The sequence below is a fragment of the Aethalodelphis obliquidens genome, unplaced genomic scaffold (assembly GCF_003676395.1).
Source record: "Aethalodelphis obliquidens isolate GAN/ISIS:26980383/991018 unplaced genomic scaffold, ASM367639v1 scaffold75, whole genome shotgun sequence".
NCBI lineage: Eukaryota > Metazoa > Chordata > Mammalia > Artiodactyla > Delphinidae > Aethalodelphis > Aethalodelphis obliquidens.
The window spans coordinates 6616779-6633778 of NW_020838019.1; the positions used below are offsets into that span (position 1 = coordinate 6616779).

The 17000-nt window shown below is 43.7% G+C and overlaps 1 protein-coding gene across 9 annotated transcripts; it reads right to left on the reverse strand.

The window, feature by feature from the left end:
* Positions 1 to 23: 23 nt before the first annotated feature.
* On the reverse strand, positions 24 to 9316 carry AKTIP (AKT interacting protein). Of its 9 annotated transcripts, none has more exons than XM_027092247.1 (10): positions 9168 to 9316; positions 6668 to 6781; positions 5292 to 5497; positions 3008 to 3072; positions 2823 to 2923; positions 2217 to 2305; positions 2040 to 2138; positions 1840 to 1947; positions 980 to 1040; positions 24 to 809 (listed from the first exon to the last, which is right to left on the reverse strand). In XM_027092247.1, the coding sequence occupies exons 2-10, from the start codon at positions 6707 to 6709 to the stop codon at positions 702 to 704; spliced, it is 879 nt and encodes a 292-aa protein (XP_026948048.1). In that variant the 5' UTR covers positions 6710 to 6781; positions 9168 to 9316; the 3' UTR covers positions 24 to 701. The 9 variants fall into 9 exon arrangements, with proteins under 9 accessions (XP_026948048.1, XP_026948049.1, XP_026948047.1 ...); XM_027092248.1 differs by having other exon boundaries at positions 9196 to 9306; XM_027092246.1 differs by having other exon boundaries at positions 9172 to 9286.
* Between the last annotated feature and the right edge of the window lie 7684 nt (positions 9317 to 17000).

Here is a 17000-nt window from a genome sequence, read left to right on the forward strand (position 1 = left end):
GTCCTGCATAAATGACAAAGAACAATCATTTATTGGTTTATTGTCTCTACGAAACACATTAGTCATTCATCATTTAAATATCTGACTTCATTAGAAACCGTTTTAACACTTTTTCTCCCTCCTGCCATAAAAATACAATAAGTAATTTGCTTAAAAAAAAACTATGAACAAGTGTTCTGGTTTCTTCTCACTCACCTAATATGTACCTCAGTGACAGCAGTTTGTATATCAGTAACACAGTAGGCTGAAGACTGAGGTTCAAATGCTCTTCCACTTAAAAGTGCTAATAAGCTATGGAAACTGCTCTCTCTATACATCTCCTCTCCATATCCTAATATATGTACACCTGAAACCACTGATTTAAAAATCATTAGATAGTGCTGAACTCCGCCTACTTCATTAGTTTAAATGAATGCAACTTACCTTTAGCATTATATTCAGAAAAATGCATAAGCCTCCAGGTCCCCAAGAATTTGGAGTACTGAACTAGATAACCACCCTGAAGATACTTCTGACAGAAGTAATGCATTACGTAAAGAGAGGTTTCCAGAACTTGCTGTTAGAACCTAAGCATACACGGACAACACTGACACCAGTCACTGCGCACACCGTTTTACTCTGCAGGCAGTCCTTTGCCATTGGTCAGCTCTACTAGCCCAAGTCCAGCAGGAAAGTGCACGGTGCACCAGATTCGCCAGCTCTTAAGTTGCTACCGTTTTCTCTTCTTTACTGAAAGGTTGTACTGAGCCAGGCTTTACCCATGACAGGCCAGCAACGTGAACACTTTTATTGTGCTGTTCTTCAGGCTTCTTCTAGGCACAATGAAAAACAGACATTAAAAAATGACTGATGAGGGGATTTCAGCACTGTGCAAATTTGTTTCCTCAAAAGTTATTTGTATATACTGAGTAGTCTCCAGTGAAGATATTTTAGAAAGGAAACAGTGAGTTAACGATTTCCAAACTGGTAATCTACTTACTTTCTGAGTTAGCATCTTCTCTCTGGCTTCATCATGTACAGAAGGATTCCATGGAGAAAAGCTTCGGGAAGAGAAAAATATTAAAAAATAGCTTACTAAATTTGTTTAACATCCATTGTTTTTTACATTTTTAACCCAGTTGCCCTAACAAAAGTTAACAAGGAACAATCTTTAATCAGTTGTCAATATGTAAGTTTTAGACATTATCTAAATGATTTTCTCACAATAACTATCCCTTAGCACTTTACATGGGTTAGCTCATTTAAGCCTCACAACCACCCCTGAAGTCCTATTACTTGAAGAAAGTGAGGCACAGTAAAATTACGTAATCGCTCTGGGTCACCAAAGCCAGTAAGTGCAAAAGTCACTCAGTCTAACCGTAGAGCCCAAGCCCTTGACCACTCCCACTATGCACAGCAACACCAGTGCTGCCCAAGAGCTCAATCGCTTCCGTTTTCAATACTCCTGCAGACACCCTTCCTCAACATAAACTAATACAATGCTCAAGGAACCATCATTCACACTATTCACTCTCACACTGTTCAGCTTCCCTCCTTTCACCACATCTGTAAGTTGGTTGGGGTATGGGAGTTTAAGAGGGGCTCCAACTGGAAAGAAAAGTCCTTACATTTGAATGAGCACATTACAAGGATCCTTAGGAAACCAAAGTCATTAAATAGCTTGCTATTGGCACAATGTGTCAGTCCACGTTGAAAGCAGAAATCAAGCTGATACCAAGTTAGAAAGGTTGTAGGCTAACAGATTATACACTTTCCTTTTAAATCCCCATTCTAAGGCCACCTGGAAAACAGCAGCACAGTACTGCAAAGTGTAGTTTATCTTGATAATGTACCACTTACCTAATTGCATAGGGGTCTTCTATTTTAGGTTGGTCAAACAAATGAGCAGTGCACACCTTAACACTGTCAACCACTTTACTTTTAAAAAGCTGAATATCTTTTTCGTACCTGTGTTAAAAGTTTAAATCAAAAGGTTACCAACATAATCTACTTTGCTATCTTTTCAAATTTATCTTACATAACAAAGCAAAGTAACATACAGTACTGCAGCCTCTGGGTTTAGGGGGCTTGCTGTATCAATCTTGTAGAAAACTCTCCTTGCATACATCAATACTTGCCAAATATGATTATAGTTCCGCCTAAAGGGAAATATGGCAGGATTACTGAGGCTTCCTCTTGCTGGCTTATGTCACCACACGAAACTTTTATTTACTAACCTCCATTTTGCAAATGCTCTCTTCACATCCAGTTCACCTGAGGTGGGATCAACTAGCGGGTGAAAGACGGGAATATCAAACACCAAACGCTACATTGAAAGAGAGACACATCCTTTAATGGAAGCAATGGAGCATATTAAACCCACGCGGATAAGTTGTAAAAGAAGCTTCAGGACAAGGCAGTTTTGTTGCTTAAAGTCAAAGAGCTGCCTCAAGAGGGACACCTAACTACTTTCACCATTTTCCTGTAAGACTAAATTTTGCAGTGAAGCAGGGGAAAAGTCGCCCTTCTCTACCACAGCATAACAATCGCAATTCACGTAGTGAGAGCTGTACTACAGCTTCCAGCCTCACTTGCACACCCTGAGCAGAGAAACAAGTAAAGCTGAAGGCAGAGGCTAGCATGGCAAAAGATGCAACAAAGCAAAAAATCCCCCTGAAAGACTACTGAGTAGACAAAACATTTCGGGAAACTGAAATCATAAAAGTATTAGGCCAGGAAAAGAACCAAGAAATCTTTAAAGACCCTTAAACCCCTCTTCCTGCAGTAAGGAGGGTGAGGAGGGTCCAAGAAAGAAAAGAAGCCAGACTGTATCCCCAACTTACCGGACAGTCACCATCTGGGTAGTTATCGGGGATGTAAACTGTAAACTTAAATACACCATCTTGATAAAGTCCATGCCGTATGAATATTACTCCAAACCACACTGTAGGAAAAAATAAAAACAGTTACAGGCTAAGTTTGTGTCAGAGGAACCAAATATGCTATAAAAAGAGCGAATCCTTCTTACTTAATGCAGATCGATAAGATGGCTGCACATAGACACCAGGTAACTTCTGCTTCACAACCAAGGTACTAAAACAGAAGCAGCAGAACAGTGAGATTGCACGGATGGAAACGACATACAGACCAAACCACCCACGTTCATTTTTTGAAAGAAGGAATAGTCCCTTGAAGGGCAGCTGATACTCTAACCATACAGACAGAGTCATCACAATCTCTCACCTGGCCCTGACTGCTGCCTGTTTACTGGTTTCATAACACATGCTTACAGAGAAACACAGCCAAATAAGGGCCCCAGATTAAGAAATTAAAGCCGAACAGGGATACACAATCAAGTTTTCCACCCAGAAATCAGCTTCCCCAAAACACCACCTTGGAAACCAACCTGTAGGTAATTCTGGACATCAGATTTTAGGTCAGTGCGAGTATCTGTACGATTATTGCTTTTGTGACCATGAACAACACATCTTACCCACACACATTTAAAAGCCTTTTTAAAATACAACTTTAGGTAATTAAGACATTAAAATTCCATGGAATTACCCTCATTTGGGGGTCATTTTAAGTTTGAACACCAGTCGGTGCGGCAGTGTTCCTGGTAGAAGGCAGGCAGCCTGAGGCGCTCACACTGTACTCTGCTCCTGAATTTACCCCCAACTCAGACACTTGAACTCTGTGGGCCGTGGCGTGGGAAACGGTGGGTGCTGAAACAAGGGAAGACAGAGGCTGCACTGGCTCTTCTGGGACCTGGTCACCTGACAGCCATTCTGCTCTGTTCCTGTTTTAGCTGAGCTATGAGCCTAAACAAGTAACACTGTGACCAGACCTTGAAAAGAACAATGTTGACTGAGGGTCTTAAGACACATTAACCTGCCAATCCTGAATGTTACTGCGAAGCAGCTTACTGGACCTCAGCTGACTGTTTTTATTTATGACCTATTTGCTACCACACTTATATTTCAATCATTTTAAAGTAGTTATCCCATTTGTAACTCACTGTAATTCAGCATGTCAACAGCAGCATGGTTGGCAGATGTATCTACTGCAGTGAGGTTTGCCAAAAAGGCAATTTTGTGTCCTAATACAGACAGCAGATTTAATGCCACAACAGAAGCCTGTCCAACTCACTGCCTCGCCTCAAACACAGGCTTCCATTATAAAGCTAAAGGGACCTGTGCTACCAAATCACACTCGCCATTTACACTGGGGCCTCAGACCCTCTGACCATTATACAACGTTAGCACAGTGAGGGACGGCTGGAGGATGCTTTTAAAATTAAACTTCATGTACGAAGGAAGTTTTACATGACTGAAATTCAGAATTAATTCTCCAGACGTTCTGCCCATATAACAAATGATCAAATCAAAGGCCATCTGCACTCAATCACTATTTGAGCCCCTCTGATGGGCCAAGCACTGTGGTACCACTACTAGACTCTGCGGAAGTGCCCGTCTCCTCACACTCTACTGATATGTGCAACTTCGGTCCAATTTTTGACTTCTGTGACCAGTCAAGTTCTTACTTACATGGAGCCCACATCTTTAAAACTTCCCCATAATGGCCTAGTTTTGCCCCTGGGGGTCATACAGAATAAGTCAAATCCCCTTTCTAATGACGGACCTTCAGGTGAAGACAGCTTTAATAAGTACTTTCCAGGTTTTCTCCAAGTCAGTGGTTCCCGTTCCTTCAACTGCTGACTGCCAAGGTCAGGCTTCCTGACCTCCGCCTACTGGGACCATCTCCTCCTGGGACCATCTCTTTTGGGGACCCTCTCCTCAGTCTGTCAGGATAGATGCCTCTTACAGGGTGATCACCAGAATGGAGCACAAACCTCCAGCTGGGTTTGACCCAAGAAAGAATAGATCACCACCCTCCCACTGTCCCACCCTCTACAACAACCTCTTCAGAGGTGAGTTCCTCACCTCATATAAAGGTAGACCAAAATTAAGTTCCTGGTTGCTTAATAAATCTGTTTCCCCCTCCTCTTGCTCTCCAAAACAGACATGGAAATTAAAGCACACATTTGCCTTTAAATCTTACTTAGCCAAGCTCTCAATAAGAATCATTACTTTTAGAAGAGGATATTTATATAACACCACTTAGGCCTTGGTGAAGAAAGGTGATTTTGCTAGCAATAGAGTCCATCCTATATACATTAAGGCTAATACTGGAGGGGGATGGGTTTGAGCTTTAAGATTAAATGGCTGCTGTTTACTGAGTCCTTTAGAATAAGTTTCATTCTTCACCTTCAAGGGTCATTCAAAAGTTAACCAGTTAGTTTCAGAACTTACAATTCCGCAAGAAGGGAGTATTCCAGGTAGAAAGGTCCGTAAGAAGCATGCGTGCCATTTGCTGACTGTGTTGCTGGGGCAGGAGATGAAGGCTTAGTTATGGGCAAAGCATTTTTGGGAATAGAAGGCAGCTGTTTCTTTGGAGCAGTGCGTGGAGGACTGGTTTTCACATCCCCTGTTAATGTCTTTTCTTCACCATCAGATCGCTATTCAAGATGAAGCGGTGAGAACATTTGTTAGGATGATTCTTAAATCACAAGACTACATGTGATGTCCTTTAGTCTTTGACTGAAAAGCTGGAGTTACTCTTTTACAAGGACATTCTAGCACCATGATCAAGATGACCTGAAAGTCTGTTGAGCAGGCAGGCTATTACAGAGAGCAGAGCAAAGCTGAAGCAAGGCTAAATCGTAAGAAAATTCATGCATCAGCTGCAGCCTATAAAGACAATAAGGCCAATATTTACAGGATTTACTTGAAACGGAGAAAGAAATGGTTTCTCCTGGCGGCCCCAGAAAGAGGGCAAGGGGTTACTACACAATTAGACAAGACTAGAAAGGTCCCCTAGCATTTAGCTGTAGAAAGTCGGGTGCTAAGCATCTCAAAATAAATAGTATAGAGGACTGAAAGCAGTCACTACCTGATGCCACCACTTCGGTTAGAAACTAAGAATGAAGCTGTTCTCTCACTTGCACGGGTCTGATTTTGATCTTGTCCCTAATGGACACGTTTCCACATCTGGACTATCATCAGTATAAACTGTCATTCTTAGTCAAAGACAGAGGGGTAAATGAGTCAGAGGCTAAACTGCCGTCTCACAGGCATCTCCTCGGCTCGAGCGCAGTCAAAGCCTGCGGAGTTAGCTGTATTAAAAGCGTACACGGCATCGTGTACAGGAAAAAAGATTAATAGCGGTGTTCTCTTACACGTGGAATTATGGGTGACATTCATTTTCTTTTTGTTTGTGTATTTTAAGCTTCCCTAAAATGTATTTTATTTAGAAAACTTAAACCAGTGCCCTCAAGTCTGACTTGACCATATTGGACTGGTCTTGCCCAACCAACACTTCTCTAACCATGAAATCTTGCAGTTTGTCAAAAGACTACTACAATAAAGTGTCACAAATTTCATCATGTGTAAATATAACCTAAGTCAAAATAACAGAATTTTGATTACTAGAATGATTTCTATTTGAGATGTGATCTTGGTCTCAGAAACTGACTTTAATCAACCAAATAACTGTTTCCCAAAAGTAAAACCTGAACTAGAAAAACAAGGTAATTTTGTTAAGATTATAGGCAACCTTGGTATGAATTATTTTGGCCTCTGTTCTGACACAAATGGGTTTCCTCAGTAAATTTATCAACTATACCTACTTTGCGTACAGAGCTTGTAGACATGCTCCAGAAAGGGTTCATAACGTGTACTCCAAACAAAGAAATTCAGTGGTCTGTGTCATCAAACTCTTCCGTCTGCAGAATTCACTTTACCTTAAAATGAGATGGGAAAACAGAGAAACAGACCAACACCAACAGTTAAGACTTCTGAAATAGTTAAGAACTAAATCTGTATCTCTAAGCAGAAATACAGTATAATGTTATATAACATGTAGTTATAAAAACCTAGGGGGAAAAATCTTTAGAAATAGTTTCCTTCTATACCCCCTCCCTCTCCTGACTCCAATTTCTTTCCCATCTTTAAATGCCGACAGGAATCTGTGTACCAAGTCCTTGGCCAGGATTCAGAATATTCAGTGACACAGTTCAGCTCTGGTGCCAGAAGTGCAAAAGATATGGACTACAGCAGCTGCTACTAGCATAATGTCTAGGCATTTAACTACTGGGAAAGCCAGGTTCAGAATGCACTGTACCCACTGACACAAAAGGTCTATCACAGTTCTCAGGGTTATGGGAATTAAAGATCCAAGGGAGCTGATTTGAGAGTGTCTTAAGTACAGAATGATTCTCTCCCACAAAACTAGCAACCAAAGGCAGAGCATACGAGACAGAGCGGGAGGGAGAACTGGGTCCTGTCTGGACCATCCACAAAACAAACAAACAAAAAACGACCTTTCCCAACTGCTTCAAGTGTGGAAACAGCAGAATTATGCGAAGTGGATAAGAAAGCATGTCTCAAAAGTCACCAAGTCAGTGGGTCATTTACTAAAAATACAAAGGAAGAGGCAAAGGACAAGCAGCAAGCGGAGCGTAAGAACAGTAATTTGTCTGCTCTGGTGACTTCCCCCAGGCTTGGTCATGTTTAAAACAGAGCTCTGCTAAATTCCTACTTGCACCAGTCAACAAGCTGAAGGTGAAAAGGGTAAAAATTTAAAGCAACATTTTACAAAATTTGTAAGAAGCAAATCATTAGAGAAGCATGTACCAAATGTCCCTAATCAGCAAAAATTTGTCTTCTGCCGAGCCTATGACATCCACAGGTGGGTCCCATACCCTACCAGTGCCCATTACTGCTGCTTTGCTTTCCAAGATACAATGCCACCCAATAACTGAATCCAAGTAATGAGGATTCTGGTTCTCCCACCTACCTGATGACTTACATCCAGTAAGTAGCAACTTATTGCTGAGCTCTCTGCAAATCTGCCTTTAAAGGTAGCTATGATACAAGCCAAAATGGCTGGGACATCGAAACTGTGTGGGTGTGTATGTTCCTGTTTGGTGCAAATAAGAAAAACACTGGTTTTCAGATCCAGAGTGATGTGCAGCACCCAACCATCATCTAGAACAGACCTGATTTAACAGGGAATCCTGTCCCCCTGGGATACAGCGCTCACCACCATGTAAATTTACTGGGGTGGATCAGTCACCTGTAAGGTCCCTTCCAAGTCTAACACGTAAAGATTCTATGACTTTGCCCTTAAGAATCAAATAAAACTTAGTCCCAGTTCCTCCTGTCTTTAAGAAGGAGGTATTGTCTACTGCTGCCTTTGTTTCCAGCGACGACATAATCGAGAAATTGTAGCACGCTTTTCATGAGCAACTACACTCTTTAATAGCTATCTACTTTACCCAGGCACAGTACAGCATTTTTCCAACAGGAGTGACATAGATGGAAGAAAACACAAGGCACGTCCTACTCATTCCGAAACAACTTTAGAATTTCTGCTGGTCTGGTCGTACAAACAACACATGATTGTCTCTTTATATCATACAGCTGAGAAGTCGTAGCTCGGCCCTATAAGAATGATCCGCACCTGTCCTGAGCCAAAACTTAAGAGACGGGCGGTGCTTACCTCCTATGTACCATAGTTCCTAAATAGGCACATCACCCCGAACAGCCTTAAATTCCACGTTAAGAGGCGACGGAGCAGGGCCCAGGGAAAAGATGAAAACAGCCTCGGCCCCGTCTCTCTGGGGACAGCCGGGACAGGCACCCGCGCCCGGGGCGGAAACCCATCTCGGCGCACGCAGGGAATCTGGACAAACCTGTCTCGGGATGATGCAAGGCAGGAGCCAAATCCCGACCTCGCAGATAGCTCGAGGCCGGCCAGGCCCGCGAGACCCTCTGGTGGGGGGCTGCGAGCCTCGGACGCCCCCCTCAACCTGGGAGCGGGGACAGAGCCGGGAGTGGGGAGCGGGCCGAGGAGTGCGGGCCCCGGACGGGGCGAACCGGTCCGGCCCACCTCCCCTCCTCAGGCCGGCCCGGCCCCGCTCCCGGGCAGCCCCCAGCGCCAGGCCCCGGGCCCCGCGGCGGCCGGTGCAGCAGGTGCCTACGAACGCGGACAGGTGCCCAGCCCCGCCCCCGTGTCCCAGTGCGGCCGCCGTCGCTACGGAGTCGAGGGCCCCTGGTAGGGTATACAAATGCCGGCCCCGAGGACGCTGGCGGTCCGCGTTTGAGGACTCGACAGCCCTCGCGTACCTACCACCGGCCTGGCAGCGCACCCCACCTCGGTGTTTTTAATGCAGTGCTCCCGGCTGCAGAGCGCCGTCGCGGCCCCTCAGCATCTCTGGCCGCAGAGCCAGCCCAGCCCCTACCTACTCCCCGCCCCGCCCAGCCCGGCTCCCAGCCTCCGGCTCCGCCCACTGCCCCCCTCCCTTGGACCCGGACGCTTCCGCCCAGCCTCGCGGTGCCGAGTGGCTCCTACACCTGTCCGTCAAGGACGTTCTTCCGGGGGCGGTGGGGCGGCAACACTAGGTCCTGCCAATCAAATCTGCTCGGTTCGGGTGGGGCCGCACTTGACCCTCCCCTTACGTAACAGCGTCCAGAGGGAACTGTCAGTCACGGAAGTATCGGCCCCGGGGGAGGGATGGGGCGGAAACAAACGCCGGTACATAATTGGTCACAGCGTCCGCCAGTCACCATGGAGACCCGCCCACAGGTTTGTGCGTGGCCACCGCTGTTGTTCAGGCAGGCTATGGCTGCGGGTTTTCCAAACGCGAGGCAGGGCGGGGCCGGGCTCGGGGCAGGAGCCCGAGAGAGGAGCCCGGTCGCCGCCCGACCGCCTGGTGCCCGCCCCTGCTCGGTCCTCAGTCCCTGGCGTCGCTGCGGGGCCGGAGACCGCCACGTCGGGTCCGCCCGACGTGGGAGGGGCTGGGGCCGCTGTCAGGTTGATAGACCCTGGAAGAACTTCTGGTGTAACATTGAGAAACGCCCATTTTCTGTGTCAAAGAATGGAGGAGCGAAGGGATACAGAGGATGGGAGCTAAACTCCCAACTCATCCCTTGGCAGTAGCGCTGCCAGAAGGCTTTTTTAAAAGTGTACGTATCGGACTCAACCTATAGAATCCCAATCCGGGGGGTGGTGAGTACCAGGAATTTACATTTTCCACAAATTCCTCTGGTAATTCTGGTACGGACTGAAGTTTGAGAACCTCTCATGGTAACGTAGCGCCTGGTCCTCTGATTTTTTTTTTTTTAACCTAACAAAGGTGATCTGGAACACCTTTACCACATCTAACTCCTTACTGTTCAAAAACCTTCCACGGGAACCGTTTCAGACTGCATAAAATGTAAACTTAGCCTGATTTACAAGGCACACCCTATGCTGACCTCGTTCCCATATTCCCATCTCATTTCCCACGTTTTTCTCCAGCCTCATTCTGTGACGGATGCCCTTGGCTTACACCCTCCGAGCCTTTTATTACGATGGTGCCTCCTCTTGGGATGCCCTTCCAATCTCCACCTAACTCAGTATCTTACACTCAGAAGAGGAGGAGTATTCCCTGATCAGGTTGTTTGTTCAATTTTTGGTTGCCTTTGAAATTCTGGTAAAATGACCTCCTTGTAAAATGGCAGACAGCCAAAATCCCCTAATCCCAAGGGTTGGTTCTGAAATCCAACTTCCTCCTCTAGCGAAAACATTCCTGAGCCACTTCCTTTTGTCCAGTTTGAATACACTTAGGAATGTTATAATGCCCTTCCTTAATATTAGTCTCAATCAATATAAAGAGGAAGATAAACAGGAAGTCCTTTCTCCTGGCCACAGGTGGTCTCCCTTGGCACCTCTCTCTGACCCAATCCCTCCTAAACTTGGCAGTCTCATCCTCTCCTAAACTTTTTTCTGATCTCACCTTCTACCCTCCTCCTTGGCAATCTATCCCTTCCCTCAGCTTCACCAAGGACTCACATATATTTCTCCAGCTCGGACCTCTCCACTGAGCTTCAGCTGCACGTATCCAACTGCCCATTTGGCACCAGATGCTTCAGACACATATCAGAATCCTTACAGCCGCACATGCCAGAAAACCCAACTCAAATCGGCTTGCATAGCCAGGGGATTTGCCTCACATGTAGGGCAGTTTCCAGCGGTGGCACTCTGGGCTTTAGGCACTGCTTTCAGGCTGGTCGCAAGATGGCTGCTGCCATTCCAGACACACCCAGATGTGACAATGCCTAGCAAAATAAAAAGCATCCTTTTCTCCCAAAGGTCTTTTTCGAAGAACAAGAAACCCTTTCCCAGAAGCTCCCCCCAAGCGATGCTTACCAGAAATGAGTCACTGGGTCTCTGCCCTCAATGAAACCAGTCAAGGGCAGGTGGAATGAGTCTGTCATGATTGGCTAGGGCTCAGCGAGATTTACCCCAGATCCCCGGCCTTCAGATAGAGAAGTGATATGATTGGATTTGTAGTTTGAAAAGGCCATTTTGTATGGAGAACAGATTGTGCAAATACAAGAGCGTGTGGGGAACCACTGCGGTGGCTCAGCAAGACACCATTGCATGAATTTGACGGTGGAGATGGAGAAGTGAATGAGTTCAGATATTTAAGAGGTAGAATGGACAGGACTTGGCCATGGATTAGATATGGAGGGTAAGGGGTTGAAGACAAGGGGGAGTATCATGGATGGAGCCTAGATTTTGACTTGAGCTACTGGGTGAATAGTGAGGCCACTCACTGAGATGAGAAACAGTAAGCCATACTGTTTACAGGGGTGGGGGAGATGGGGAAATAGTTCTTTTTGGGATAGGCAACATTTGGGGTGTTTCTGTAAGTACTGTTGCTTGCGTACCTGGTAACCATTTCCCCCTTCTTCATTGCTAACAGAGCCTTGGTTTTTATTGAGGAGCCCCCCCCCCACTTCAGTGGTTTCCTGTTGCTCTTGGGACAAAGACCAAACTCCTTACCATCACCGAGGGCCCAGCATGGCAGGGCCAACACCTGTCCAGCCCCACAGGCCCCAGGTTCCAACCACTTACATCCTTTTAATTCCTTGGAGGTGTGATGCTCTCCCTCTCTGCCCCACCACAATAGGGGGCCTTTGCACTGGATGTTCCCTTTGCCTGGACCTTTCTTTTCTCTCCCCCTATACAGACCTCTGCTCAAACACCACTTCCTCAGGGCAATTTTCTGTCTATTTGGGGGATGACTTATTAGTAGCTCTCTCCATACTACACAGTAAGCTCCACCAGGCAGGAACCATGTCTGTTTCATTCTTTCTGGTCTCTGCAGCATCCAGTCCAATGCCTGGATGTAGTAGGTATGCAACAAATACTTGACAAATGAAGGACAGAAGCAACTAAAGTATATTTAAAACACCTGCCTACCTGCATGCCCCCAGCTCTGCACCAAGAGGGGACCTCATTATGAAAATGAGGATGATTTATTTAAACGGAAATGAGGAGGCAGCCTTGAGGTACCATTTCTTTAAGACTAAAATGTAAAGTACTAAGAAAAAGAAAACTATTGGCCCTAAACATTACCTGTAAAACATTTTTAATCACTTCATATTACATTCATTATTGTAAGTTTTGGGAGCATATCTGATATTTGTGTCAAAAGATGAATTCTGCATAGAGGGAACTTTCCTTGACATAATAAAGGCCATATATGACAAACCCACAGCCAACATCATCCTCACTGGTGAAAAACTGAAAGCATTTCCACTAAGATCAGGAACAAGACAAGGTTGCCCACTCTCACCACTCTTATTCAATATAGTTTTGGAAGTTTTAGCCACAGCAATCAGAGAAGAAAAGGAAATAAAAGGAATCCAAATCGGAAAAGAAGTAAAGCTGTCACTGTTTGCAGATGACATGATACTATACATAGAGAATCCTAAAGATGCTACCAGAAAACTACTAAAGCTAATCAATGAATTTGGTAAAGCAGCAGGATACAAAAATTAATGCACAGAAATCTCTTGCAATCCTATACACTAATGATGAAAAATCTGAAAGTGAAACCAAGAAAACACTCCCATGTACCACTGCAACAAAAAGAATAAAATATCTAGGAATAAACCTACCTAAGGAGACAAAAGACCTGTATGCAGAAAATTATAAGACACTGATGAAAGAAATTAAAGATGATACAAATAGATGGAGAGATATACCATGTTCTTGGATTGGAAGAATCAACATTGTGAAAATGACTCTACTACACAAAGCAATCTACAGAGTCAATGCAATCCCTATCAAACTACCACTGGCATTTTTCACAGAACTAGAACAAAATATTTCACAATTTGTATGGAAACACAAAAGACCCTGAATAGCCAAAGCAATCTTGAGAATGAAAAGCGGAGCTGGAGGAATCAGGCTCCCTGACTTCAGAATATACTACAAAGCTACAGTAATCAAGACAGTATGGTACTGGCACAAAAACAGAAAGATAGATCAATGGAACAGGATAGAAAGCCCAGAGATAAACCCATGCACATATGGTCACCTTATCTTTGATAAAGGAGGCAGGAATGTACAGTGGAGAAAGGACAACCTCTTCAATAAGTGGTGCTGGGAAAACTGGACAGGTACATGTAAAAGTATGAGATTAGATCACTCCCTAACACCATACACAAAAATAAGCTCAAAATGGATTAAAGACCTAAATGTAAGGCCAGAAACTATCAAACTCTTAGAGGAAAGCACAGACAGAACACTCTATGACATAAATCATAGCAAGATCCTTTTTGACCCACCTCCTAGAGAAATGGAAATAAAAACAAAAATAAACAAATGGGACCTAATGAAACTGCAAAGCTTTTGCACAGCAAAGAAAACCATAAACAAGAACAAAAGACAACCCTCAGAATGGGAGAAGATATTTGCAAATGAAGCAACTGACAAAGGATTAATTTCCAAAATTTACAAGCAGCTCATGCAGCTCAATAACAAAAAAACAAACAACCCAATCCAAAAATGGGCAGAAGACCTAAATAGACATTTCTCCAAAGAAGATATACAGACTGCCAACAAACACATGAAAGAATGCTCAACATCATTAATCATTAGGGAAATGCAAATCAAAACTACAATGAGATCATCTCACACCAGTCAGAATGGCCATCATCAAAAAATCTAGAAACAATAAATGCTGGAGAGGGTGTGGAGAAAAGGGAACACTCCTGCACTGCTGGTGGAAATGTGAATTGGTACAGCCACTATGGAGAACAGTATGGAGGTTCCTTAAAAAACTACAAATAGAACTGCCATATGACCCAGCAATCCCACTACTGGGCATATACCTTGAGAAAACCATAATTCAAAAAGAGTCATGTACCAAAATGCTCATTGCAGCTCTATTTACAATAGCCAGGACATGGAAACAACCTAAGTGTCCATCATCGGATGAATGGATAAAGAAGATGTGGCACATATATACAATGGAATATTACTCAGCCATAAAAAGAAACGAAATTGAGCTATTTGTAATGAGATGGATACACCTAGAGTCTGTCATACAGAGTGAAGTAAGTCAGAAAGAGAAAGACAAATACCATATGCTAACACATATATATGGAATTTAAGAAAAAAAATGTCATGAAGAACCTAGGGGTAAGACAGGAATAAAGACACAGACCTACTGGAGAATGGACTTGAGGATATGGGGAGGGGGAAGGGTGAGCTGTGACAGGGTGAGAGAGAGGTATGGACATATATACACTAACAAACGTAAGGTAGATAGCTAGTGGGAAGCAGCCGCATGGCACAGGGATATCGGCTCGGTTCTTTGTGACCGCCTGGAGGGGTGGGATAGGGAGGGTGGGAGGGAGGGACATGCAAGAGGGAAGAGGTATGGGAACATATGTATATGTATAACTGATTCACTTTGTTATAAAGCAGAAACTAACACACCATTGTAAAGCAATTATACCCCAAAAGAGATGTTAAAAAAATAAATAAATAAAAGATGAATTCTTGGGACTTCCCTGGCAGTCCAGTGGTTAGGACTCTGCGCTCCCAACGCAGGGGGCGCAGTTTCAATCCCTGGTTGGGGAACTAGGATCCCACATGCCGTGCAGCAAAAAAAAATAAATAGAAAATAAATTTTTTTAAAAAGATGAATTCTTCTTGCATCAGGACTTAGTAGATGTGTGATCTGTATAAGTATTCAAGACTCGTGCTCATTTTCTAATCAGCAAAATATTCATTGAATCCATTCTTCTTTTGGTCTTTGGGAAATTAACTGTACAAAGCAGTTTAGATCACTGATTTACTACTAAAGGAAGGCCTGAACAGAAGGAAGGGACCAAATGATGGTTAGTTGGAATGTATATGTGTTTCATCCATGTGGACACATATGAGCCAGTACGTTAAGCTCAATTCATTTGCCTCCTAAATCCTTTTCTGAAAGGTAGATTCCTATATAGTATGGTATGTGTATCACTGATTACACCCATTGTTAAAGATACATGTGATGATTGTATAGCTATGCATTTATTTTAATACATCAGAGAAAAACTCAACAACACATCACAACCATAACTTTATGGATAGTAATGTTTAGGATGAGACCACAGTAGGCATTTAAGTTGTTTTTTTTTTTTAAGTGAATGGATTTAAGAGAGGATATTAAGTATTACAGTTAATGATCCTCAGATATGGCAGAAATCATGAATTTCTGTCAATGATTGAAGTTTGAGAAACACTGCTATAGAGGATGATGTGGCTTTTATCCTTTCTACATCCTCACTGATCATTATAATTCTTGCTTATAACATCACAAATGGGCTTCCAGTTTTGGGGTGCATCACATTTTCTTCCCTGACCTAGTTCCTGTAACTCCTGATTCTTGAATAAATTAGTGAGTGGATGGTTGGATGATTGGATAGACAGATGAAAGGATGAATTTTACAGAATACAGTATTTCAAGTCTAAATCAGAGTAGCCGATGGACCACTGTATTTATGCCTTAAGGAAAAGCAACCAGTATACAACATTGCAGCTCATAGAGGGCCAGAATAGAAATGATTTTCTTTTATAAACAAACAGCGCTTTGGGGACTTTACTGGTGGTCTGGTGGGTAAGACCCCATGCTCCCAATGCAGGTGACCCACGTTTGATCCCTGGTCGGGGAACTAGATCCCGCATTCCTGCCGCAGCTAAGAGTTTACATGCCACAACTGAGAAGCCCGCGTGCCGCAACTAAAAGATCCCGCATGCTGCAATGAACATCCTGGGTGCCACAATTGAGACCCAGCACAGCCAAAATAAATAGAATACTTAAAAAACCCAAAACAGAACACAATCAAACAGTACTTTGAACATGGCATGACACTACAAATAACCACCCACTCTCAGCATGCTGCTAACTATTCCACTAGCCACAAGAGCTATCTTCTCTTTAATTGGCATTCTTTGCAAAATCACCTCACTCTGCAGTTTTAAAGCATTTGGAAAGATGATAAAGGCTTAAGGTTAGCTTTAACTAGAGTGGCAGATTTAGAAAGGGAAAACCAAAAAGAGAGAAAGAAATATTCATTCATTGATAAATAATTCAGGGTCTGCTGTGGGTAGGACACTGTTCCTGACATAGACACCTTCCTTTCTTACACAGGTAAATAGTGATTTGTGGAAGACAAGAAGTCCCAATGATTTTGAGAGTCTGCTACCCAAAGCAAATGACATTGTCACCATCATTTATTCCAACTTTTTAATGTAAAAATTTTCAGTCATACAGAAAAGTAGAGTACAATGACCATCTTATACTCACCACCCAGTTTCAACAGCGTTTAATGGTGTAATCGTTTTGCTATATTTCCTTTCCCTGTCTACTTTTTTATTCCTGAATCATTTCAAAAGAAGTTGCAGAGAGAGACAAGATGGCAGAGAAGGAGGATGGGGAACTCACTTCCCCCCATGAATACATCAAATACATCTACATGTGGAGAAATTCTCACTGAAGACCAACTGGAGACTGGCAGAAAGGCTCTTGTATAACCAAGGCTGAAAGAAAGTTCCACACGGAATTGGGTAGGAAGGGAAGAGAAGCCATCAGGTCGGGACCTGTGCCCCTGGGAGGGGACTCAGAGGAA